At 54.1% G+C, this 25,727-nt stretch overlaps 1 protein-coding gene across 6 annotated transcripts in view; it reads left to right on the plus strand.

The window, feature by feature from the left end:
* Positions 1-25,727, plus strand: part of AFAP1L2 (actin filament associated protein 1 like 2) — a 90,991-nt gene that overhangs the window by 47,700 nt on the left and 17,564 nt on the right. For 3 of the 6 annotated variants that reach the window (XM_076009766.1, XM_076009768.1, XM_076009767.1), the window contains exons 2-7: positions 4,679-4,807; positions 10,969-11,043; positions 12,305-12,399; positions 19,155-19,245; positions 21,886-21,969; positions 25,039-25,244. In XM_076009766.1, the coding sequence (XP_075865881.1) occupies positions 4,679-4,807; positions 10,969-11,043; positions 12,305-12,399; positions 19,155-19,245; positions 21,886-21,969; positions 25,039-25,244 (680 nt within the window). Of the gene's footprint in view, positions 1-4,678; positions 4,808-10,968; positions 11,044-12,304; positions 12,400-19,154; positions 19,309-21,885; positions 21,970-25,038; positions 25,245-25,727 lie in introns of all 6 variants that reach the window. The other 3 variants (XM_076009770.1, XM_076009771.1, XM_076009769.1) reach the window with 2 other exon arrangements.

The raw sequence follows: 25,727 nt of genomic DNA on the forward strand, positions 1-25,727 counted from the left end.
ATAAGTCAGGCGTGTCCCCAGCACTTGGGCTCATGAGGATGATATGCCCAGTGGCTTGCTCTTGGGGGCTGTCTGGGCAGAGGAGGGGACGCATGACTTTATGCAGAAAGCACAGGTCTGCTCAGTGTGACGTTGGGAAGGAAAATCACGCTCAATAACGGGTCTTCAGCAAATGCAGCTGAATAAATAAAAATGTGTGCATGAAACAGCAGGGGGCCCACGAAGAGTGGCTTTTTTGGCGTGTTGGGGGAGGACATTTATGGTTGGGAACCTAGTGACCAAAAAGCAAGACTGCCTCGAGATGAGGAAAGCTGGGGGAGGAGGTCATCTGGAGACGGAGCTTCGCCAGTGAATCGAGCAGTTGAACCGTCGAGCTCTGCGTGGGCCTTGGAAGTCCTGAACAAGAATCTTATTGATGATTTGTCAGACCCCGAGCAGACAACCCTGAACTTTAACAGAGCCAGGATGGAAAGCTCGCACAAGGGCCTACAGTGTCCAGAGTGAACAACACATTTATTTTTCCCTCCCTGCGCTGGAGGATGAGGAAGAGACCAGAATGAAAGTGTGGGGGATAGAGGGGAGGGGAGGAGATGCGATGAGCGTGTTCCAGAGCCTCAGTGCAGTGGCCGCATTCCTCCCAGGGATGCCTGCCCCTCTGCGCCCCGAGGGTTGAAAAATGTCACTGGGGTTGGCACAAACGGGGGCCTTGCCTTTGTTGATTGTTATTTGCCAGAGCCTGTAGCTGGACCCCAAGAGGCGTGTCTGTAGGAGAATCGCTGACGGCCTCGGTATGCTTAGCAGCTCGTTGGAGGCCCAAACCTACGGAGCTCATGCCTAGCTCTGGGCACAGACTAGTGCCGAGATGACCCCAAACAATTGGTTGTGGCAATAAAGGACCTAGGGAGGCAGAAGCCTGCAAGAGCGATGAGTGCCATAGGCCGTGGCAGCTCTGTGGAGAAGGGGACTTTGAATCAAGATGTGGATCTAGAGAGAAAAGAGAAGTGACATCCTGGCCCTTTTGACACTCTGTCTTATTCCTGGTCCTGTGTTTCTTCAACCCAGGTGCTTCCCCTTCACCCAGAGCAGCCTAGAGGAGGAGGAGGACATTCACATTGTCCTCAGCAGACAGCACCCCGAGTGCCGCAGTGCCCCACCCACCTGGTGGCCCATCCATTCCCCACTGGCAGGGACCATGGCTGGATCAGCTCGGTATCCCCAGGCCCTGGTGTCTGATGGTGGTGTGCTTCTCGGCCGCCCAGGCAGCTCCTCCCGGGGTCCCTATGTTAGCAGGTCCTGTCGCTCTACCTGCCATGTGTCTCCATACGGCCCCTCCTCTCCACCCCTCTCCCTGCCTTGTGGGGTTTGAGAGCCAGGGAACAGAGGCCAGGACTCAGGTACCTCTCCCTGGCTCCCGGGGAATGACTGAGGGATTAGTCGCCAGCCCTTGAGCAAATCAAAGTCCTCAGCGGCCACCTCACCCCCACCCTGCAGTGCTGGCCTCAGAGCCCACTCCTCAACGTTGGTCCCTCCCCCCACCCCTGTACTTTGTGTGTCCCTGTGCACAGAGCCACCTGTGCTTTCCTGAACACGCCGTGTGCTTTCAGCGCTTGCATCTTCTGAGCACCTCGCTCCCTTTTTCTTAAGATGCCTCCGCTCCTAGTGAGCTCCTATGCATTCCTCAATGGCCAGCTTATAAATTCCTCTCCCTGATAACCTCAGGGTTTGTCTCTTTTCTTGGGGCATTGCTGGTCCCTCAAAGGGCTAAAGACCCCTCTGGGACACCTTTGTCTCCCCAGGGCCAGCCACAGTGCTGTCCACCTTTGGCTTGGGACACACTTCCTCATGTGAAGTGTAAACAAAGGCTGTGTTCCAGGAACCGGGCGGCTTTTGGGAATAGCTGAGGATGTGGAAGTGGAGAGATACTTTCAGTTTTCATGCATTTTTTTGTTGTTGTTGTTCAGAAGTAGCAGCAGAGGGCCAGCCTTGAGGATTCGGGAGGTCGGGAGACAGGCAGCTGCAGACCCCCGTTGCCTGCGAGGCCTTTTCGCTTTCCCTTGTCCACTGCCACTGAGGTCAGGGGTCGGTTTTCCCCGCATTCATCCATTGTTTTCCCTCCTTGGACTTGAAGCTCACTGCTCTTTAGCCCGTCTAGTTCCTGTGGCTGCCGACAGGAAACTCATGATTAGCTTTTAAAAACAAAACATAAGCTAAGGCTTTTCAGTTCGGGAACCATGTTTTATTCTTTCAAATCCTTCTGTGGGGCCGGCAGAGGCGGGCGCTGAGTTAGCGGCAGTAAGTAGCGCTTGCAGACTGTCTGGACTCACGTTTAGAAAGCTGCAGTACCGCCCCTCCTGACTGTGTCTCAGACGCGATTGTGACTTTGCTGGATCCCTCTCCCTCCCTCTCCTTGTTTGATTCGGTTCCCCCAACCCCCCCGGCCCCACCTGGGTGCCACCTGCAGTTGTGCTCCAGGTCAGCTCAGTTGTCCAGGCCCAGCAGTGCTGCTGTCTTAGCGGAGGGCGGGTGACGCTGGCCCTTGGTGAGCCAGTCTGGTCATGGCAGAGCCTGGGGCCCAGGCCTCTGGCTCCAGCAGAGAAGTCCTGGGGCAGATGGCAGGAGCCCCCACCCACTGAGGCCACGAGGGCATCCTCTAGTGATGCCCGTGGGGACTGACCTGCCCTGATGTTTCTCTGTCCACCCAGAGGCTCCTGCGGCCCATCCTCTTTGGGTGACCACCAGACCAGACCACCTGGACGAGCTTAGTCTCTGCCCTGCATCTGGTGTGCCCTGTACCCCTCTCCCGCCCTCTCTCCCCTCCTGATATTAGTACCCGCTCAGCGTGAGGGTGGGTCTGACCAGACCTGCCAGGGGGACAACGGGGTGTACCCGGGGTGACACGTGAGTGCAGACTTCCTCCAGACTTGCCCCCAGAATGACACAGGTGAAGAGCCGCCCGTGCAGGCGGGGAGCTCGCTCTGGTCTGGAACAGAGAGTGGTCACGAGGAAAGAGGAGCCGCCATGGGTTCCAGGCGGTGTGCAAGCTGCCAGGGGCCAAGTTTTAGGACAGCTAGTCATGCGGCACACTTCAGGAGTTGGTTTCATTTAGACCATTTGGGGGAAGGATTGTTTAGCTTCCCAGTGTTGTTACTGTATTGTGTAAACCAGAAAAGTGGGCAGAGATCCTTTTTCCAAAGCCCATCTGTTCTAATGTTTTGGCTAGGTAGGACCTGCCAGCTACCTGGATTTTTAGTGGACTTCTCTTTAGTCCTGACCCAGGCCGGTCATTTATTTTTCTTATGAGCTGGCCGTGGGGTTCTTCCATGTATAAAAGTAAGCAGATGGATTTGCTTTGCTTTCATTCATTAATTTACTCAGCACATATTTGTTGGACATTGTGTTGGACCCTGGAAATGGGAGCAACTTATAATAGCTGAATAGTAACACAGACAGCCACGACAGGGTGCAGCTGGAGCTGAGTGTTCATTTCTTACTGTTGCGGTAATAAACTACCAAATTTGGCGACTTAAAGCAACACAAATTCGTTAACTCACAGTTCCAGAGATGAGAATCTAGAAGAGGCCTACAGGGCTCTGTTCTTTCTGCAGGCTCTAGGAGAGAATCCATTTCCTTGCCTTTTCCAGATTCTAGAGGTCACCTGTGTGCCTTGGCGCATGGTCCTCCGTCCTCAAAGCCGAGGTCGTAGCATCTCTCACTCTCGTGCCCTCCTGGTAGGAGGCTCCCCTGGATAATCCAGGATGATGTCCTTTATTCAATCACATCTGCGAAGTCCCTTTGGCCATGTGAAGGAGCACATGCACAGCCTCAGGGGATTGGGTCTGGGCATCTCTGGGGGACCGCTGGTCAGCCCACCGCAAGGGCCAGTGCTGGTAACGTGGGATTATCTGTAAAAAGAAGCCTCACTGTCTCAGAGGACCAGAGAAGGCAGCCCAGGAGGAATTATCTAGACCAAGACCTGAGGATGAGTAGGATTTAGCCAGGGGAAGAGAAGACCATGGTGTGTGAAGGCTGGAGGAGGAGAGAGGTGTGTGGTGGCTGGGCTGTACAGCATGACAATGCGTGTGGGCAGGTGACGCTGGAGCGGTCTGCGGGGCTTTGGAGGCCAGGTGGGACCAGGTCCCCCTTCTGGGGAACGAGGAGCAGCTTTGAATCAGGGGCAACCTGGGAACAGATTCATGTTTTAGAAAGCCATGCAGCCAAGCCAACATCATGCTTAGAATCATAGAATTTCAGAGCTGGAAGGAACTTGATAATGCACTTGACCTAAATGACCTGAGAAGGTTAAATAACAGAGCCAAAGTCACCTAGAGAATAACCCCCAGCTGCAGGAGCAGAGCTCGACAGCCAGCCAGGCTCTCTGGGAGCTGCGTCGTCTTAGTTTTCCCACAAGAACCTGTGAGGGCAGACATTGGCAATGGAGGAGACAGATGCACTCAGAGTTGGGACACCGTGGCCACTGTCACTCCCCCAGCAAATGGGACACCTGGGGCTGCTATGGAAGTTGTCCATCTCAAAGCCTGGGGCCTGTGCTCACACCAAACCCTTCCTCTTGGGACCAGAGGGTGCATGGTGGGATACTGCGGGGGCCGGAGGCGTAGCCGAGCTGGGCCTTTGGAGAGAAGGTGGCCACCGTAATGCTTTCTCCTGTTTTGGCCTCCAGCCCTGGAGCAGCTGCTGACGGAGCTGGATGACTTCCTCAAGATTCTCGACCAGGAGAACCTGAGCAGCGCGGCCGTGGTGAAGAAAAGCTGCCTGGCCGAGCTCCTCCGGCTTTACACGAAGAGCAGCAGTAAGTGTGGGCCCGGGCCTTGGGGAGGTCCCCTCAGAAGCACGGAGGTGGCTGTGTTAGCCAGCAAGGGCTGCCGTGACTACGCACCACAGACTGGGTGGCTTCGACAAAGACTTGTATTTTCTTGCACTCTGGAGGCTGGAAGTCCAAGATCAAGGTGTCAGCAAGTTTGGTTTCATTTGAGGCCTCGCTGGCATCTCCCAGTGTCCTTACGTGGTCTTCCCTCTATCTAGGTCTGTGTCCTAATCTCTTCTTCTTCTTTTTTTTTTTTTTTTTTGAGACAGGCTCTTTCTCTGTCACCCAGCCTGGAGTGCAGTGGCAGCATCATAGCTCACTGCAGCCTCAAAGTCCTGGGCTCAAGCAGCCTCCCAAGTAGCTGGGACTATAGGCCCACACCACCATGCCCAGCCTATTTTTCTATTTTTGGTAGAGACAGGGTCTTACTCTTGTTCAGGCTGGTCTCGAACTCCTGGCCTCAAGCAATCCTCCTACCTTGGCCTCCGAAGTGCTAGGATTACAGGTGTTAGCTACTGCCTGGACCTAATTTCCTCTTCTTATAAGGACACTAGTCCTATTGGGATCAGGACCCACCCTAATGACCTCATTTTAACTGAGTTACCTGTTTAAAGACCCTGTCTTCAAATACAGTTGTGTTCTAAGATACTGGCGGCAAGGATTTTACATGAATTTGGTGAAGGACACAATTCAACCTAAAACAGTGGGGCAAGGGCGTGACCTAACTTGAGTGGGAGCCCCAGAAATCTCTGAACACTCAACCCAGCAGCCCGTGAGTGAGGTTTGAAATGAAGTATATTCAAAGCACTCTTCCTTGCTGCTTGAAAGTGGAGAAAGGATAACAAACTGTTCTAACAGCTAAGGCTTAACTGAGCCCTCCCCCCGTGTGTACATATTAACTTGTTTCATCTTCAGGACACCCTGACAATTTTGGTGCTGTCATTACTGGGGAAACCAAGGTCCAGAGAGTTTAAATAAAATGCCCAGTATTGTACAGCTCAAGGGAAAACAGGAAAACAGTTTTAAGACTTATAAATCACAGAACCCCGAGTTTATAATTTTCCTATCTTTTTTTATTGAGGTAAAGCTTACCTATAATATACAAGTGCACATATCTTAAAGATTCAATTGGTGAGTTTTGATAATTGAATACACCCATGCACCTGTTATCCCCACCACCCATAGCAAGACATAGAACACTTCAATCACCCAGAAAGTTCTGTCTTGCCCCTTCCCACCCTCACTGCAAGGTAACCATTGCTCTGATTGCCTCACCCGTCCTGGAGATTCGTACAAATGGGGCCACGCGATGCCCACCGTGTCTTTGCTCAGCAGATTTGTCTGTGCTGCTGAGCGTGTCACTGGTTTGTTCCTTTTATTGCTGAGTAGTATTCCGTTCTGTGAATACACCACACTCTGTTCATCCACTCGCTTGTCTTGTTGATAGACATTTGAGTTGTTCACAGATCGGGCTGTTACGAGTAAGACGGCTGTGATCAGCCTTGTACGAGACTTGTGGAAATACGCTTTCATTTCTGACAAATTCAGATTGTTTCCGAAAAGAGAACCATCTTGTGAAATCGTAGCAGTTGACTTGATTTTTGTGTCATATGTTTGAGAATTGGAAGTGCCGGTTGGGGACAGTAAGGGACCGCACGGGGGCATCTAGTCCGTCGGGCTCTCGGCGGGAGCAGCCGCGTCCACGCCAGCCAAGGGCAGCCTCGCCTGCTCCAGCCGCCCGGAAACGCTTCCTCGCGTCCGACCCGAGCCTGCCAGGCCACACTCCGAGGCCTTTTCCCCTCCTTCGTTCCCCCAGAACGGGCTGCTGCCGTCTGCACGGCAGGGCGGTGGCCAAGCTGAGGCGTGTTGCCGCGTGCCCGTCTGCCTGTCTTCAGGCGGATCCGGCTCCTTAGCCGCTCACCAGAGTGTTTTCCGCCAGTCCCTGTGTCGCCTTTGCAGCTCCCCAACCCACTCCCGGTTCCCAGGCCCTGAGGCTTTGTAGGGAGCGTCTGCTGGCCGCAGCACATCAAAGCAGCCGCGGTGGGAACAGCGGCGGGTGGCAGATCCCCATTACAGGGCAGGAAAGTCAGACAGGGGTGATTCACCCACAGGAGGCTCCACGGTGGAATCCTGTAAAACGCACGCTCCCCACACCATTCTGATGTGCCCCGACTTGCGAGCACTCAGTTAGAAAGAACGCCTCTGCTGGGATTGGAAAACACCTCTTGGTTGATGGGCCTGGCCCAGCGCGCTGGGGGCCAACTGCTCGGCCAGAGCCTCCTGCTTTCCGTCCCCTGTGTGGTTTAATGTGCTGTGCAGCTTCCGGTGGGGTGGCTTTGTGCTGCCCTGGACGTGCACTTGTAAAGTCAGGCCCGCCCCAGCCCTAGACTCTGCAGCGCGCAGGTGGCAGGAGGCTGCTCAGAGTCGGTCAGGAGCTCCCCAAAGCCAATCACCCCCATCGTGCCACCCAGGTCACTGAGGAATATATGCAGCCACGCTGAGGCCTGTGGCGACCACTTGTATCCTCAGGGGTGACAGCCACGTATTAATAGCCAGGGAACTTTCTTTTGGGTCCTCTTTGTAGCCCTCAGACTGGAGAGTGGGTACGACAGCAGCTGACATTTATATACTGTGTCACAGCACCGTGCTTGATGTATTAAATGCACACATTACATCATTTAGTCCTCATCCCAAATCTGTGAGGGAGTCGGGTTATTTCCGCTTTACCAAAAAGGGAACCAAAGCTTGGAAAGTCACTTGCCCAAAGGCACACGGCTGGGAGTGGCCGAGCCAGGCTTCCCCACGCTCTGTCGCGCCACATTGGTTGTTGTGCTGCACAGCACAGAGTCCTGAGTACCCCCCACCACCCTGAAATGAAAGCATTCATCTTTCTCTCGGCCTCCCAGGCCCGCCTCTCTGTGTGCCTAACAAAAGATCAGCTCAGCCTGATGGGGCTTGTCGGCGGAGGCAGACCGATCATTTCAAGACCGTCTGTGGTCCGCGTGGGTGGAGCTGTCGTGTGCTCCCACACGGTTTGGGCAGAGTGTGGGTGTGCACGTGTGCTTTTCACATGGAGTTGTCCATTTGGGTTTTCTGATCTTTGATTTTCTTAATGTAACATGACTTTTCTACCGACTTTGTTTTCTGTCCGAATAGGAAGGTCAGGGCCCACTGAGGTCTGTTTATTGGGGTCTGCTTGTGGTCTGTTCATGCCCTCACCATCAAGAGTGCCATCCCATCCCTCTCCTTCCCCCCGGCTCCAGGGACGTTTCTGTGGCTGTCCCTCTGGTAGAAAGGGCTTCAAATGCTCCATCTGTTGGACTGTTGCAAAGAGGTTCATGTCCCTCCTCCCTGCCCTACCCCAGTTCTCGGAGAGGCACTGCCCTCTGGGGCAAGGGAATTGCACGGTGCTCCCAGCACTGCGAGCTCTCCTTTCCAACAACACCTGCGGCCATTTCTCACCTGCTCCTGCAACTCTCCGATCCTGTCTGTCTCCCCACCAGACTGCCGGCTTCACAAAGGCAGAGACAACGTCTGTTTTGTTCTCCGCTGTATCCTCAGCACCTAGCACACTGCCCATGCTCAGTGCACTTCTGAAAATGAATGAGTGAATGATGGAAAGTTCTCCAGCCTAAGGCAGCTGCCTCCCTTTCTAGGGTCAAGTTCACTGTGCTTTTCCCACAATTGCAAAAGGTCCTGGGAGCCTTTTACTTACCAACCTGGGTAGTCCTGGATTAGCTGCCCTCTGTGAATCAAAACCAAATCAACCCCTGCCTGCAGAGTGCCCAGGGCAGGCTGATGTAGCCACAGGAGGTGGCCAGTGTGAGTTTTCTTTGTAATTTATAAATTGCCATTGTAGGGAGAAAGCACCTGCTCAGAGCCAAACAGTTAAAATGATAACAATATCTTGCCTTATTTCTTTTTGTACAGGAGTGTGAACTTATTCAATGGTATGAAAAAAGAAATGACTATAAAATGAACACTGAGAACTATTTATGTTCCCCCAGTTCCTTTTCTGCTGCTTACCCATGTCATCTGAATATTTTTGTATAGTCGTGGTTTACCTCTGTGTTTCTGCTTTACGTTATTTTTGCATTTAGAATTGCTGCGTGCACACATTTCCATGTGTTGGCAGTTCATGTGCTTTTTTTTTTTTTTTTGTCTTTTTGCTTTTCTGAAGCTTGATTTTTTTAATTTAACTCTGAGTCTTGGATAACTTTGTAAACAGCAGACATAGAGCTACCTTGTTATTTTTCACGGTTGGGTAGTGTCTGCTGATGGATGAACCCTAATGTTCAACCAGCCCCTTATTGGTGGACATTTAAGTTGTATCCTTTAAAATAAAAAAAATGTATATTAAAAAAAACCCCAAAATCTCATCATATTGGAGTGAAAATCCTCAAATAAATTTTTGTGTATATGCTGGAATTTATCTGTAGGATAAATTTCTGACAGTGGAAATGTTGGATCAGAGAATATGAACACATAAAATGAAATTATCCTGCAAAGTCACCTCCAAAATGATTGTGATAGCTTATATCCTCAGTCATCCATTTATTTGTTAAAGATGACATGCTATTATGTATGTTGATATGCCATGGTTTATTTTACCATTTTCCTATTGTGGAGCCTTTGAGTTATTCCCCATGTTTTAGGCTGTTATTTTTCGCCTTTGTTAGCCATAAGGTTACCATACCTTTTCAAATCCCCTAACATTTGAGTCCTGTACTCTTGAGAACTTCAGAGTTAGGTCAAAACAGGCCGTGTTTCATCATGATTGTTTTCCATACTATGCAGATAGGCATGCTGAGGAACAAGGGTTGGAGGTTTGGTCCAGAATTATGCCAATAATGGCAGAGCTTGGCTGAGAGCCGTGTCCCGTGTCCCCCTGCAGGGCTGTTTTCCCCTGCCAGGCGTGGAGAAGGTACTGGCCTGGCCGCCTCTGTGTCTCAGCAGGTGGAAGTGTGCGAGGTGTGGCAACTCCATTTGTACCTTCCGGCCCCCTCCTTCCCTGCTGCAGTCCCTGGGATGGGCGACCTTGCTGACTTGTCCTGGCAGGGCTGGGCGCTGAGATGACAGTCCTGGGGGCTGATGGTGGAGGGTCCGTCCAGCCCCCTCCCGTTCCTCTTGGTTCTTAGGACTCTTCTTTTGCAAGCCTGTCGGCTGGAGTCTTGGCGGTCTGCGGTCGTGGGGCAGACTGACGCAGAACTGCTTCCTCCGCCAGGGGTTTGAATTGGGTCCCTTGGCTCGGTGCACAGTCACCAACCACTGGAATCTATCAGCCACAAGTTTCTAGGAAATGCAAATGAAGGGCCGCAGAAGAAATTCAAGAGGATTTTGAAGAAGAGAAACACTAGGATGAGCTTCCTCGGAAGGCTACTGGAGGAAGGGTCCTTGGGGGATTGGAAACCGCACAAGAGTTAGGAGACTGGCTTTTCTCTGCCCAGACGGGCACTGGCAAGGTGGCTTAACCTGCACAGAAGCTATTTTAAGGAGGGCGTGGGTTGTGCCACTGCAGTGTACAGTCTACAGGGTAGAGCCGGAGGCTGATGGCTCCCCAGTTCTGGTTCTCACATACTTACCCCTTCAAATTCACAGCTCATGTGAGCACTCCTCCACCCCTCAACAATGGTACACTACCTAGAGGCCTGGGAGCTAAATGTGCAGGTCCTCAGTGTGACCAGTGTTATCTAGACATCACTCTGATGAGCCCATTCAAGTAATTCAGACTAGAGTGAGAATGACAGATAGGAAATATAATATCATTTAAATGAAATGCCAGGAAACCCAGAGACATCTCTATTTGGTGAAATCTGAGGCAGATCTTTGAGGTATGGGTTCCTTTCAACTTACGATTTTTATTCCTTAAGCTAATATCTTCCTATCCTCCTGTCTCCTCCCCTGCCCTCCTACCCTCAATGCTACTCCTTGCCAGCTGGAAACCTAGCAGTCGGCAACTTGTCAGATTTCCTTTTTGGAAATCTGTCAACTGTCTCCATGATGGGCTCTTTCAATCAACTAAAATGCTGTCTAGGTTACTGGAACCCAAGCAGATGAAAATGTCCCCTAGGGGGACTCGGTTTCTGTCTGGAGGCCCTTTCCTTTCAGGATGTCACATGAAGCCCTTGTCTTCCATCCTCCTGCAGGTTCTGATGAGGAGTACATTTATATGAACAAAGTGACCGTCAACAAGCCGCAGAATGCTGAGTCTCAAGACAAAGGTATGGGCTGGGCCCGCTGATGGGATGGTGCCCCAGGAGGGGACGGCACAAGGCTCGGTCCCATCCCACCCCTCCCCCTCCCAGCCTGCACACAGACAGGCCCAGCGGAGTTATTTTTGGAAGCCACATTTTGGTTGGTGGTATTTTGGGTTGATGTATTTTGGGGATGTTTCAGTGCGCCACCCCCTCCTTGCCCATTGGATAAGGAATCTGGCCCTAAAACATCTTGGCTGTTCCCAGCATCATCCCAGGAACAGGAAGTCATAATTCAGATGTTCGAAGAAAGCAGCTGTGTGTGATGCTGGTCCCACGGCTTTGTGTCTTTTGATCGAAGTCTGTTTTGGGGAGGAAGGGAGAGAAATGGCGGTGTCAGCAACTGCCTTAATAGTCAGAGATGGTGTTCAGAGGTGCTGCTCTCTTTGGCAGGACATTTTCTCTTCCATTGGAAAGACATATGGTGTCTTCCATGGTGCCCTACTCTTCCGCTCTGTTCTGCTCTCTGCTTTTCCCTTAAACCCTCCAGCAGGGCGTCTGGCAGGACCCCAGGGAGGCCCAGAGGTTTACAGAGCTGCCCAGTTGCGGAGGAGCAGGGCAAGAAGCTCCGTCTCCCAACTCCCAAGCCCGTGACTCACATGCACCACAAAACACTCGATCCTGCTAAAGGCTTGCCTTCGAGACATCAGTCACCAAAGCTGATGGCTTTGGTGGGCAGACCTGCCTGAGCCTGCCCCGGGATGGCTGAAACATTCAGGCTCAGAAGAGCTTTCGGTGCTTTCCTTAAAAGTGCACGCACGGCGGGTGCCCTAACTTCCTCGGTGTGGCTTCTCTACCTCTTGTCCCTCCGCCAAGCCTGGGACTCGGCAGAACTCGGCAGAACTCGGCCAGATGAGATTTGCCACTCTGCCCAGGGCCGTTTGCCTTCCGGGTAAACTGTGGGAGGGAAAAGCCATAATCACTGGGTTGGTGCTGAGAGTGGCTCAATATAGTGACCACTGGGCAGCTCCTTTGCTCCACAGAGCTCTGCGGCTAGACCATTTTTGACAGGGGGCGGGTAGGAGAGCAGGTGCGGAGCCAGCCAGAAACCCCAAGCCCATGGCTGGGGTGTTACTGCACCCTATTCTTGGAGGAAAAACAACTTCAGCTTCAGGGAACTGCCTGCCCGGGTAATTAACACCTGCTCAAATAGAACTCCGTTCCTGGGTGACAAGACTCCGCTGTGTGGCTGGGTACCCCTCACCAAAACCTCCTCTTCTGCCCGCAGCGCCCGAGGAGCAGGGCCCGCTGACCAACGGGGAGCCCGGCCAGCACGCCTCGGCGCCTCAGAAGAGCCTTCCGGACCTCCCGCCACCCAAGATCGTAAGTGTCAGTCCAGGACCCCTGATTTCCCGGATGTGGGCCCCTTGAACTTCCAGTCATCCTCACGGGTGTCAGTCCACCAGGCATCTTCTGAGCACCTGCTGTGTGCAGGGCCTGGGCCAGGGCACTTGGAGGGACAGAGCAAAAGTAAGCCTGCCCACAGCGGGTCTGCTCAGGGCCGCAGTACTCCGGACACTGAGGGTGACAGGCCTGGGGAGATTTGACCAGTGCCTTTGTCCAGTGCCACCGTGGGCCCCACGCTACTGGGCTCTTTCCCCAGCGCCCTGTGAGTGGGGCCATGGGCAGCTCAGGCCACGGTGAGCTTTGAAACATTTGTAAAGCATATCACACTGTACTTCCTGCTTGAAACCCACCAATGGGTGTCATTAAACTCACTATTCCTAAACATGGCCCCAGAGCCGACTGTCTGGCCCAGCTGCGGGTCCGGCTCCCCACTGGCCTCCCTTCTGCTCCTGGATTGTGCCGCTCTGGTGGGTCGGGCCTCGGGGGCCTTGCACGTCCTGGGCCCCTGCTGCTGCCTCCTCTCTCCGAAGTTCCTAGACAGACTCTCCCCGACCTGGCTACAGGAGGCCCCGCACCCCCTCCCCGCCGGGCCGCCGTCTGCCCACCGCCCCGCACCTGCTCCCTGGCACTCGCCGCTGTGGGAACAGTCTGGTTTATTATTCGTGTCCTCCCCCAGATGGCAGCTCCTGAGGACAGGAATCACGTCTCTCGTTTCCTACCTCGTGTCCAGTGTCTGCTCACAGAGTGGGCCATGCACAAATATTCATTTATCTGGATAGATGGGTGGAATTATGGAATCGTACAGATCTGCGTTCCGATCCCAGCCCTGCCAGGAACTAGCTCTTTGACTGTGAGCAAGTTATTGAAAGTCTCTAGCCCCTTGTTTCCTGATGTTTCCATGGAAGAAATGCTCACATCTGTCTCATGAGATGGTCTCATTCCACGGGCCAAGGCTGTGCGCCACCTGGCACTGTGTGTGGCATACTCTGCTCGTGTCCAAATTTGTATCTGAAGGGTGAGAAAGCCTAATGTCACACAGCCTCAAAGTGGCAGAGGCAGAATTTGAAGCCAGGGTCCTTCCTCTCTAAGGCATGGCTGGGGAGGCGTCCTAAGGAAGGGACGGGGCCCCAGTAGGAAGGGTTTATGTGGTTAGCAGGGCCTCTGGGGCCAGGGCCAGCACCAGCTGACTCAACTCCATGGTCACTGACCTCCTGCCAAGTGACCCGCCACCTGATCTGTGGGCTCATGTCACTGCTGAGGGGGTCCCAACCCCAGAGTGGCTCTGGACTGGCCCCTTCATTCACACCTTCCTGAGGGGTCACAGGGTTCCTCAGCTGCTCTCTTCTGTGGCCACGGCTGGGGACACTGATGCCACCGTGTTGGCCAGGTGGGCAGTCGTAGAGTGCCTGGGACCGTGTCCCATTGCATGAGGCCCCACAGCTGGCTGGGACTCTTCATCTTGGGCTGGGTAAGACCTGATGGATGGGTCCGGGTTTCCAGGTGTCCCCTGTGATGCTGACAGTGCTGGTGACTGCCACACCCTGAACCTCTATCCATTCCAGGCAAGCAAACACGATCCTCTCCACCCCCCCCCCCCATCAAGGGATGGGGATTTTTTCATGTAAAGAAATAGGCTCACAGATCCAAAGTCCCACAGCTGGGAGGTGGCAAGGGCAGGATTTCATGCAGGTTTGTTGGTTCCCAGTCCCCTGCTGCCTCCCTGACTGAGCTTGTGTCCGTGGCAGAGCAGTGGGCACGCTGTGCCTTCCAGCGCCCGGCTCCCCCGCGCTCAGCCCCATACTGTGGGGAGAGGCACCTCCCCTCTGCTGTCCCCTCCACTGCTGATGCCTTTAAGCACAGGTTTTCTGGTGTGGCCCAGGCATCACTCACCAGGTAGTGGGGACAGAAAGGTGGCTGTTGTGAGCCGGGGCTGGGACTGTCCTGTTCTGACCCAGGGTCCATTTGGCCTTTGCCGGGTGAAAGTGCCACTGTCCGCTGTGCCAGGGGCAGCTGCCTGTGGGCCGACACCTGGTGGCCAGGGGCATTCAGCAGGTGCAGTCCCAGTGGCACCGAGTACTGAGTGTCCTGGAGTAGATCTGTGGTTTACAAAACACGATCTGGGACCCGGTGATGTTATAAGTGAATTGGGTCACAGTGAGTCCCAGCAGCCTCTGGGATTCCGGGCATGCTTTCACTGCTCCTGCGCCAGTTTCCCGAACTGTTGGCACCAAGGGTCTCCAAGTGAAGGAGGGGAGAGGGGAGGAGGGCACGTGGCAGTTCCTAGCGCAGATTTCCTGGGCCGTAGTCTGTGACTGGGCTCGTATCCCTGTCTGAGAGAAACCTGGTGTGGAGTTGGGGAAATTGTCCCTTCCCAGGAATAGCACGATCTGGGGTGGCCTTGCAGCCCGTGGTAATTGTTCCTGGGAAGCCTCCAGGCCCGGGGCGGTTTCCAGCCAAGCCGGCGAACTGTACAATAAAGCCGGCCCCTCCCCGCGGGCGCTTGGGAGCAGGACAGCAGGGTGCGGCTGCGGCTCCCCTGGCCCACGTCCCCCTGGTGCTGTGCGAGCCCCTCCACCCCAGGGGCTCCGATGTGGCGTGTGGAAGCCGGTGTGTCGGCTGGGGATGCTCCCCTCCCTGCCCACGCGTGCACACATCTGCGCTCCCCCCGGCCTCCTCTGGGGTCAAGTGAGGCCGATGCTGCCTGACTCTCAGTGCGAGGCCCCCGAGCAGCTGTGTCCGGGCGGAGCCCTGTCACCGGCTCTGACTGAGTAGGAGGACCAGGCAGCAGCAGCGCCACAGGCGAAGAGTGGGGCAGCTCAAACCCGGCCTGAGCCTGGAGTGACCTATGGCCTCTCTTCCTTAGACAAAACCTGTCCCTTCCTACCCTGACCCCAGAGCCTCCAAATGCCAGGGAGGCATGTCCCCTCAAGTGCTGCCCCTCCCCTCACCTCTGGCCCTGGGCTTGCTGGAGGCCCACCCAGGTCCTCCGGGCCTGTGGCTGGGCCGGAGCTACGTGTCCACCTGCCACAGGCTCAGTGCCCGCCGCCCGAGAGCCCCGACCCTCTCTGCAGTTGCTCGGGTCCTTCCTCCAGCCGCCACAGGCTCAGTGCAGAGCAGACCTGTCCCACGATAGAAGGGGCAGCCAGGGGCTGGAGCAACCTCGTGGGTGTGGACAGTGACTCAGGCAGCTGTGGCCTCTCCGGGCCCCTGTCTGCCCAGCCAGGTGTGCGCTGCAGGAGACACAGATGTTTGCTGGCCACTGTGTGTGCTCTGGCTAGGACAGCCGTCCCCGCCCCGCCTCCCCTCTGAGGCCTGGACACGCGCTGGCCCCGGCCCCGAGGGAGCTGATCTGCGGGCGAAGCAGTTTATTCCCCAAAAGGACGCCGCCGTGCTCAGCCTGGAAGGCCGGGGCTGGCCTGTCTGCTAACCCTGCTGAGAGCCTTCTGCGGGGCACCGCGGGGCAGGGTGCTGAGAGCTGTGGGGCCACCGGGGCCACCTCAGGTCATCTGGGCTGCCCCTTATCTAACCTAAGTCAGGGCTGGGCCAAGTCTGATCCCCCACCTGCGCTGGTGAATAAAGCTTTATTGGAACACAGCCGCGCCTGTTTCGCCCTGGCTGCTTTTGAGCTATAGCAGGAGAGCTGAATCGCTGAGATAAGAGACCCCGAGTGGCCCACAAATCCCTAAAATATTTGCTCTTTGGCCCTTTTCCAAAAAATCTGCCGACCTCCTGGACATGACTTTCTTCCCTCGCCCTTTCTGTGAACAGTCAGAAAGTTATTCCAGGCCTTGAAATCAAATCTCTTCTGCATCTTCACCGAGCACACACAACCTCCACCATCATAATGACGATAATTAAAACCATAGCCCTCTCTCCCTAACCCAAGAGATGCGGATCCCTCTCCTCTGACCTCTGATAATAAGTCATTGCCCTATTATGTGTCTGTGTAACTATGTGACTCTCTTCTGAGTTGTTATGTGAATCATTTCATCACTGACCTGGAGCCAGACCCCATCTTTTCCCTCTGCATCCAGCAGAGCTGGGTGTCCTAGTCCCCTGTAGAGAGGCAGAGCTCGGTATAAGCCCGGCCAGGTCTCTACACAGCCCAGAGTACACTGGATCGTCCTCCACCAAACACACGAACACAGAGCTTTTCACCCTTTGATACTTTTACATTTTATTTTTAGGTTAGTAAAAACGGATACTTATCGAGTATTTAACAGTGCTGAGCACAGTTTAATCCTTAGCCCTTTAGCCCCATGTGACAGACATGTCTCATCTCTCTATTTTACACGGAGACCAGAGTGGTCAAGTGAGTCGCCCAGAGTCACACAGCAAGGATGTGCCAGGGTCAGGATTGCTCACCCGTGCCCTATACCATCTTTCCGTATTGATCCATTTACAGATTTTGCAGTGTTGACCTAAAGGAAAAAAAAAAACAAAAACTGAGGCAAAATTAATATAAGTAGAGAGTTTATTTGGGCCAAGTTTGCTCTGAATATATGCTCTGATTAGCAGCAGTTACAAGTGGGTTTTTAAAGGAAAAAGGAAGTGGCAGTCCCTAAGTTGCTTACCAATAATTTACATAAAAATAACATAAGCTATCGATTGCCTAAACATTGTTCTTTGTGCCACAGATTCCAGGAACCTGCAGATAATGGGTGAGGCCACTAGTCAGGAACAAATTGCCTTTAAACAATTGTCCCCAGGCATGGGGAGACGTGATTGAGGTCCACACTCCTGTCACTCTGGCCTGGGTCAATTTTGCCTACCGCACGTAGCTCAGACTGCTCTCAGCAGAGGGAGGCTTCTTTCCTCAGCAGAGGGAGGCTTAAGAGTCGCTCAGGAAACTATCTCTTGCTCTACCCAAGAGGGGACAGGAGGCCCCCAGTGGTAATAATGACCGCGGGGAGCTCCTGCAGAAGGCGCATTCCTCCCTCTGTCCTGTTCTAATTGTGAGAATCCTCACCCAGAGCCAGGTCTCGGCGGCAGATGGGACCCACCTCCCGGCAGAGAGAAGGGTCCCAGCACCACCTGATGGGACAGGACTTCTTGGAGGCTGGAGCTGGAGGCCTAGTCTGCTCAGGACACACAGGCCCTGGGACCCCCTGGGGGGAGAGACCTTATTGCTGCTGAGATGAGAGGATACTTCCTTTTAAGGTTAAATCTGTGAAGACTGGGCTGGGCACAGGCCTGTAATGCCAGAGCTTTGGGAGGCTGAGGTGGGAGGATCAACTGAGGCCAGGAGTTCAAGACCAGCCTTGGCAACATGGTGAGACTCTGTCTCTACAGAAAAATAAATAAAAATAAAATCATAAATCTAAGAAGTCTGAAAACCTGGATTTAAACCAGGTGACATTAACTGTAGGGTCTATGTAAATAGACCATAGACTCCAAGCCACAGGGGACTTGGCTCTGTGGCCCCTGGTGCTCTGCCCTGGGAGGAGCCAGAACAGACACTCTTGCAGCTCATGCCAAGACAAGGGTTTCTGGATCTTCGGCCTCACCCCCACCTCCTCAAAAGGCAGAGCAGGAATGCCCAGGGCCCAGGGGTCTGTCTGAGCTCAGGGCCCTGCAAGGCCCTTCCGTTGCTGCCTCCCCCGGCCCCGCGCCAGGCTCCCCACCTTAGAGCGCCGGTGCTTTCCTTTGGGGCCTCCCCGAAGGCCCGGGCTGCCCCTCGCGGGGAGCACCCAGCACATGACTTCTCAACACCGAGAGCAGGAGTGCATTTCCGCTTCTGCCATTTCGGCTCTCGAGTCTGCGCGTGTGCCTGTGGCCCTCCGCAGGGGTGTCGCGATTCGGGACATTGGAGACCCACGTTCACGCGCGCTTACGTGTTTGTGACCTGCCTCTCCTGATATTAATGCCACAATCTGCCTCTTTTTTTCTGCCCTGCTCTTCTTAAAGGGTAGTTTATGGAGGCACAGCTTCATAGTCTAGTGCCCACCATACAGGTGGAGTAAGGACTTGTGTATGTTCTTTAATCTACTCAAATTGCACGTGCTCACGCCCACCCCACACGAGAAACCCAGGATCATCTTTCAGACTCAGCTCAAAGATCCTGTCCTCCGTGCCTCCTTCCTTGGTCCGAAATGTTCTGCACACCCTCCTCTGGTTCCCAGAGAACTTGACCTTGTCTGTCACAGCGTTACTGATTGGGAGCTGTTAAAAAATTCCTCACCTAGTGGAGTCTTCCTTGGGGAGGACTCCTGGAGTCTTGCTACATCCTTTGCTGCTCAAACACAGCAGCCATCCGATGTTTACTGAGCGAGAGATTGATTATGGTAAAAGTTTGGGTTTGAGAAACATGGTTCTCTTCCTCCCTGTGCCATTGATTTTGTCTTTTTAGAAAGTATATTCTATTTAAAAGCCATAATAGCTACCATAGCAGCCTGGCACTCTCTGGACCTTTAGTGCATGATATGTCGTGCACGTAAGGATGTTGTGTGTGTGTGGAGGGGTTTGAGCCTCATCTTGCAGGGGGGAAAGCTGAGCCTTAGCTAGGCGACACACCACGCCGCAGCCCCTCCTCCGGCTGCAAAGCAACCGCTGTGGCCTGGACGGCTGGTGGGATTGGTGGTGGTCTGTGTTCTCCCTCCCAGCCTGCTGAGAGGCCAGCTGGGCGCTTTTCCTCTTCTGGACTTCCCGCTCCTTCCACCCAGAGGGTTCATCCCAAGTTGCTCCCAGTGTATCATCTCTGAAAATATTTGTTTTATTTGTTCGTACCGCAGATTCATGAACGGAAACAGCTCGCCATCCCGAAGGTCGAGTCTCCGGAGGGTTACTATGAAGAGGCTGAGCCTTACGACACATCCCTCAACGGTACATCCCAGCGGCCAGGGCTTGGAGGGGGTCTAGCTGCTCATCCTGAGCTGGAAGGCAGAGGTCAGTCTGGGCTGCTGCGACCAGAGAGAGTGATCCAAATTGAACACTGGCCGCAGAGCATTTGGCCTTTAGTCTGACCCACAGCAGACCGGGCCCATCTGCAAGGAGGAGCGGGCATGGCGCACAGGGAGCGGGTTCCCTGTGCCTGAGGATTTCTGTGTTCCCACCTGCATGTTGCTGGATCCAGCACAGAACGGTGACAGAGGAGGGGTGTGTCGGCCAAGGGGCCCGAGGCCCTGGTCAGCAGTGGAGATGGCGGGCAGGCTCAGCACCCACGTTCTTTCCCCGGACTCCCTGTGCCCCTGCTGTGTGTCAGGGACAGGAGCCCAGCCGTCATGGCACTTAGATCAGTGGGAGAAGACAGATGACAGACGAACAGAATGTGTCGGCAGTGATAAGTGTCAGGATGGAGAGGGTGTTGCTTTGGACAGGGAAGGCCTCTCTGACAGCGACAGCATGACCTTGAGCAGATGAACGAAGTGGGGAGCGAGCGGGTAGCGTGGATACGTGCAGCAAGGACTTTGCAGACAGAAGCACGGATATGCAAAGGCCCTGAGGCAGGAGAGCTCTGAGAGTATGTATGAGGAACAGCAGGGGAGGTGGGGCAGGGGGAGAGTGACAGGAGATAGGGATGAGATAGGGACGCCCGGCCACGGGGAGGACTCTGGCTTTTCCCCGGATGCAAAAGACTACACGCCTCTGGAGGGTTCCTTAGTGAGTGGCCTAACTCAGGGATTGAAAAGATCACCCTGGACGCTGTGAACTGAGCAGGCAGGGCTCACACCGAAACCCTCTGTCCTTGGCCAGTGGCTCTCAGCCTGAGGCAGTTGGACCAGAAGTACTCTTGGTGTTGGGGATGCCACCACCCAGGAAGGCACTCAAGGTTCTTCCTTGAGGTGCTGTGACCCCAGTCTCCAGGACAGGCGGACCCTGGTCCTCCCCTCTGACCTCCTCCGTCTCTTTCCTTCCTTCTGAGATAAAAGGGCTTTGAAAGCATAAAGCAATTTGCAAATTGACAGCTGAGGGCCTGGGGGTGGGTGGATGGGAATGAACATGGCAGAAGGGGGACGTCATTGGTTTCATAAAGGCCGAGACCAGGGATGAGATGGGACCAGGCAGGTGGAGGACGTGGATTCTTCTCCCCTTCCTCCTTCACGCTTCCCCACTGCCTCTGGGCCACGTGGGAGGTGAGGCCTGCTCAGACTGAGGCTATCCTATTCCAAGAGGCTGGCTTTGTGGGCAGATGTCACTTGGCATTGACCCACTGAGATGTGAGTGTTGCAGAGTCACAGGTCGGGGCTGTGATTTCAGAACAAAGCCCCGGGGGCGCGGTGCCGCCGTCTGGGTGCGAGTTGAAGTGGAAACGGTGACTCATGTGGTGAGCGCCTCCGTGTGTCTTTAGCCCGTCTCTCTGGGGTGTGGCCCGGGCCAGCAGGGGCCTGCCTCCCAGACGCACCCGGGCCGTGCGTGGGGCAGACCCTCCACCTCGACACAAACAAGTGGTCAGAAAGGCCAGGCTCCCTGCTGCTTGTCTCTGGACCATTGAGTTCATATTGGTTGTGGCCAGGACTAGGGGTCATCCCCAGGACAGCTTGAACACGCTGTGTGGAGAGGGTCAGGCCGGCGCTGAGATGGAGGAAACTCAGCTGTGGGTGGGAGATGGCCCTGCCCTGTCCTGCCAGGCCAAGGCCTGGGGGTGACTTGGGGAGAAGTGGTCACACTTGGCCCAGAGGCGGGACTTCGCCTGTGTTGCAAGCCGGCCTGGCCTCAGTTCCTGCCTGTTGTCCCCCACACCTGTTTGAGCAAGGTGACATGCAGGTTGCAGCAGGAGAGGTGAGCCTTGCCCCAGCCCCCCACCACCCTTGTTCTAGCTGGTTGGCCAAAGGCAATTTTGCTGACTTCCTGCAAAAGGCCAGTTGCTTGGATTCTTGTCCTGCTTTGTCAGCCGTGTCCCCACACTGCTCCATTGGGTCAGGGTCCCCTAGTCCAAGCAAACGTTCAGCCAGTGTGCTGATGGCCTCTGCTGGAGATACTCGGGTCTGTACTGCTTGCCCAAGACGTGAGATACTTCATTGATCGTGTCTCGCTCGTGCTTGGGTAACAAGTAACCCCCCGGTTTCAGTTGATAGTAATGCAATAAAAATCCGCTTCTCACTCATGGAGCAGTTCGCTGTGGACATTACTATCCTCGGGTACTTCGGGTACCCAGGCTCCTTCCATGCCTGGCTCGGCCACCTCTAGGGCCACAGAACCCTCTGTAAAGAAGAGCAGGGAACCCCTCTCTGCTTCTTAGAAGCACCAGCCAGAGTGACCACATCGCTTCTGCCCACGTTCCATTGGCGACGAATAGTCACGTCATCTCTGGATGTGAAGGGGACTGGGAAATGATGTCCTCGGCTGGGCTGTGGCCTCTCCTGACAAAGCCCACAGCTCCAAGGCAAGCACTGACCTCTGGTAGGCAGGCAGCCGTGTCTCCCATCTGGGTCTCTCTTTCTGCAGGTCTGCACTTGGGCGTGTCCCTCTCTTCATCTTGTCTCTCTCCTCTCGCCTCTGTCTGTGCCTCTGGATATCATGCAGGTCATTCTGGCGGATTTCTCCCCACTGGAGTGCCCAGATGGGCACAGGTGCCCGAAGGAGTCATTTATGCGACAATCACCTTGGGTACTGCTTGTCCCCAGAGCTGGAATGCCAGTGATTCCTTGCCTGCTGCCTGGCTCTCTAAGATGGGTGCATGCCTCAAGGGTGGCCATGGCCCTGTCCCTGTCCTTGTGCATGGGGTCCTGCATGTGCACGCCCGTGTGCCGTCCTTCCAGGGGAGTGACTTCCTTTGCCTTCCACAGACCCTTGCCTGTGGCATCAGAACACATGGCTGAAAGACCCAGAGTGTGGGTGGTCCTTCTGCCCTCGGGTCTCGAGGACTTCCCGCAGGACACTGTGGGGTGTGGTGCACCTGGGGATGGCTAACCTGGGCGGAATTATCTGAGCATCCTGCCTTGCACTCCTGCACCCCCTGGCAGCCAAGGATCTGTTTTAAGAATAGCCTGCATTTATGGTGTGCTATGAAGTCTCCTTAAAGGATAAATAAAATTGCTAGTACATTTGCCTAAATTTCCTCCGAGCTACTCCAGGATTACGATTTGCTGCTCGTAGTTAGCTCCTTGATGCAGGTGTTAGAATCCTCGGTGAAAGACATGTGGCAATCCCAGAAGCACAAAACAGTGGGAATTTACCCAAACCATTCACACTAAATTCTGCAGCCTCCTTGTGTTAATTTTTGTTACCAAAGGAAGAATCCCAATGACACTGGAAATGTTACTTATTACACAGATGATACGATATTGACATGAGGAAACACTTTTTAAAATGACCATGATCCTACCACCCTCTCAAATCAACTATTTTACCATAAGTCTCTCTGTTGCCTGTTACAGCGCCGATCTATTTGCATATACATAATTCTAGTCGTGCTTTCTCCTCTTATCATATCTTAGGGAATGTAGCAAGCTGCAGACTAGTTTTTTGAGTTTTAATTGACTGCATGGTATGTTCCTAACTGGATGAAATCATGCTTACCCAGTCCCCTTCTGCTAACCATTAAATAGCAACTGAATGAATATCTTAATGCATGTAAGATTTCTTCCTCCTCTTTTTTACAAAACTGGTTTCCTAGGATAAATGCCCAGGCCTGGGATTATTAGATCAAAGAATAAGGGTGTTTTTATGGCTCTTGAAACAACAACAGGCTGTTTTCTTGAGAGGCTTGTGTTAATTTAAGTTGCCACCTGCAATAAGAAAGTTGAGGGTTCCTCACTGGGTAGGACTGCTATTTTCAATCTTTGTGTATTTTTTTTTTTTTTTTTTTTTTGGTTTTTGAGACAGAGTCTCGCTTGTTGCCCAGGCTAGAGTGAGTGCCGTGGCGTCAGCCTAGCTCACAGCAACCTCAAACTCCTGGGCTCAAGCAATCCTACTGCCTCAGCCTCCCGAGTAGCTGGGACTACAGGCATGCGCCACCATGCCCGGCTAATTTTATATATATATATATTAGTTGGCCAATTAATTTCTTTCTATTTTTATAGTAGAGACAGGGTCTCGCTCAGGCTGGTTTTGAACTCCTGACCTTGAGCAATCCGCCTGCCTCGGCCTCCCAGAGTGCTAGGATTACAGGCGTGAGCCACCACGCCCGGCCTAATCTTTGTGTATTTAATAAGTACAAAATTATAAACTGTGCAACTTTTTTTTATTAAGCCATAAAGAGGAGTACTACCACCTTGCTTTTAAAGAAAACTGATATTAAAATATTTAAAGTGTTGTTTTTAGAAATATTAAAACAAAAGAAAACACATTTTTACTGGCAGCATAGCTGGGATAACTGTTGTAGGGGCCTCGTCCTGATGTCCTGTGTTCGAACTCAAATGTGGTGCAGCTTCCTTAGTACGTGGGAACCCAGCTGTGCAGGTAGAGGGGGGCATCTAGAGTCTTCTGGGAAGTCTAAGGGGCCCATAGCCTGACCCTCTTCTGAAGGTGTCATGGCGATTAAGGGGAGTATCATTCGGCCTGACTCAAGGGGACAGAACAGGTCTGCTATGTAGAAGTCACAGGGAAGTGGATGTTGGCCCCATTTTCTAACTGTCAGGGCTGCCCGGGAATGGAAGAGAATGTCAGCGAGCAGGAGGTAGTGAGCTCCCCGTCCATGGGGAATTTGGGCAGAGCATCAAGGTTACAACAGACAGGGTTCCTGTGCTGAGCAAGGCTTAGACCGAGATCCTGAGGTTCCCTTTGCTCCATGCCCAGCTTTTCAGGGCTAGATGGATAGACAGACAGATTTTCTTCACATAGCGAGTGTTGGCCTTGAACAGAGCAGCGGGCCGGGGAACAGAACAACTGCAGGGTGGCGGGGCAGGAACGAGACAGTGAGGCAGGCGGAGTGTGCATCTGATTTGTGCTCTGACAAATTTGGGGGATTCCTTTAAAACAACAGAAGCATGAGGTTGGCTCATTGCCAGGACTAGAAGAAGGGTGTAAGTTAGCGACAGGTAGAAGGAGCTACATTTGTGCCGGGAGGTGTTCAGTACAGCAGAGAGGAGAGTCTATTGGGGATTCTCAAAAGGGCTATGACCAGGAGAGGGTATTTGGGGGTGGGAAGGTGGCCTCATCCCAGAAAGCATTTCCTGGTGTGGTTTATTTACCTTTTACTTCTGAGGCACCAAAGCCCCTTCCCTGCACCCGGGAACCAGACCCAGCCGGGTGTGTGGCTGTCAGAGGCTGCCACGTGCGCAGCTCAGAGGTGGCTCAGATGGCCCCCCTGTACCCTTAGAAGGACAGACTGCCAGGCCTGGAAGAATCCAGAAACATCCCTACCCCGCCTGCTTCCTCCTTCCTTGAAGACACAGGGGCCCAGCCTGCGGGAAGGGCCTTCTCGGGGACAAACAGCCGTCCACGGGGCAGCGGTGTCTTCCCTGGGGTTCCCGTGGCGTCTGACATGACAGGATTAGAGGAGGGCATGGCAGAGACTCCTGGTTTTGAGTCATTTGTGTCTGTGGCCAGAGGCTGCATCCCAGAAGCTTGGCTGAGGGGCTTTGGGGCCGGGCAGCCAGCCCTGGCCTGTGGCGGGTTTGCGGGCAGGGATTGTGGCCGGGTCGCCGCTGCTCCTGCCCGCTGCCCTGCCCGGCCACGCCGGCTCAGGACCGTGCCCTGCCTGGCGGGCCCTGACCGGGCGGGTCTTCCTTGCAGAGGACGGGGAGGCCGTGAGCAGCTCCTACGAGTCCTACGACGAAGAGGACAGCGGCAAGGGCAGGTCGGCCCCCCACCAGTGGCCCTCGCCGGAGGCCAGCATCGAGCTGATGCGCGACGCCCGCATCTGTGCCTTCCTGTGGCGCAAGAAGTGGCTGGGGCAGTGGGCCAAGCAGCTCTGCGTCATCAGGGACACCCGACTGCTGGTCAGTCCACCCGCACTGTGTCCCTCACGTCTGGGGGGGGGGGAGACGGGTGGTGCCTGGTGCCAGGGGGTTCCAGCCTGTTCCTGTTGGGTTTTAGCCTCTCCCTGACCTGAAGTGTGCGCAGGACTCTGTGTGGACGGGCGGGCTTCTGTGGACTAGAACGGTCTAGTGGTTTCATCAGGCTCTCAAAGGGGGCTGTGATTCCCACCCCTCCCTCCCCATCCCCTCCCATCCTCCCGTTCCTGAGAGAGGCACCTCCTCTGTCCCCTGGTCCTTCCTCACAGCCCGACCACCGGATCCCTGTCGGGCTGCCCCGGCCCCCAGCCCCAGTTCTGGCTGCTGCTGTCATCTCTGCAGCATGTCGAGCATAGACACCTTCTCAGAAGCGACAGCGTTTTGAATTACTGACCATAAGGCAAGATCTTTAAAGACATCAGAAGATACGACTCTGACAACAGTCCTGTCTCCTGCTATTTTAAGTTA

Source organism: Microcebus murinus, chromosome 14, assembly GCF_040939455.1.
Source record: "Microcebus murinus isolate Inina chromosome 14, M.murinus_Inina_mat1.0, whole genome shotgun sequence".
In the NCBI taxonomy this organism is placed as follows: Eukaryota; Metazoa; Chordata; class Mammalia; order Primates; family Cheirogaleidae; genus Microcebus; species Microcebus murinus.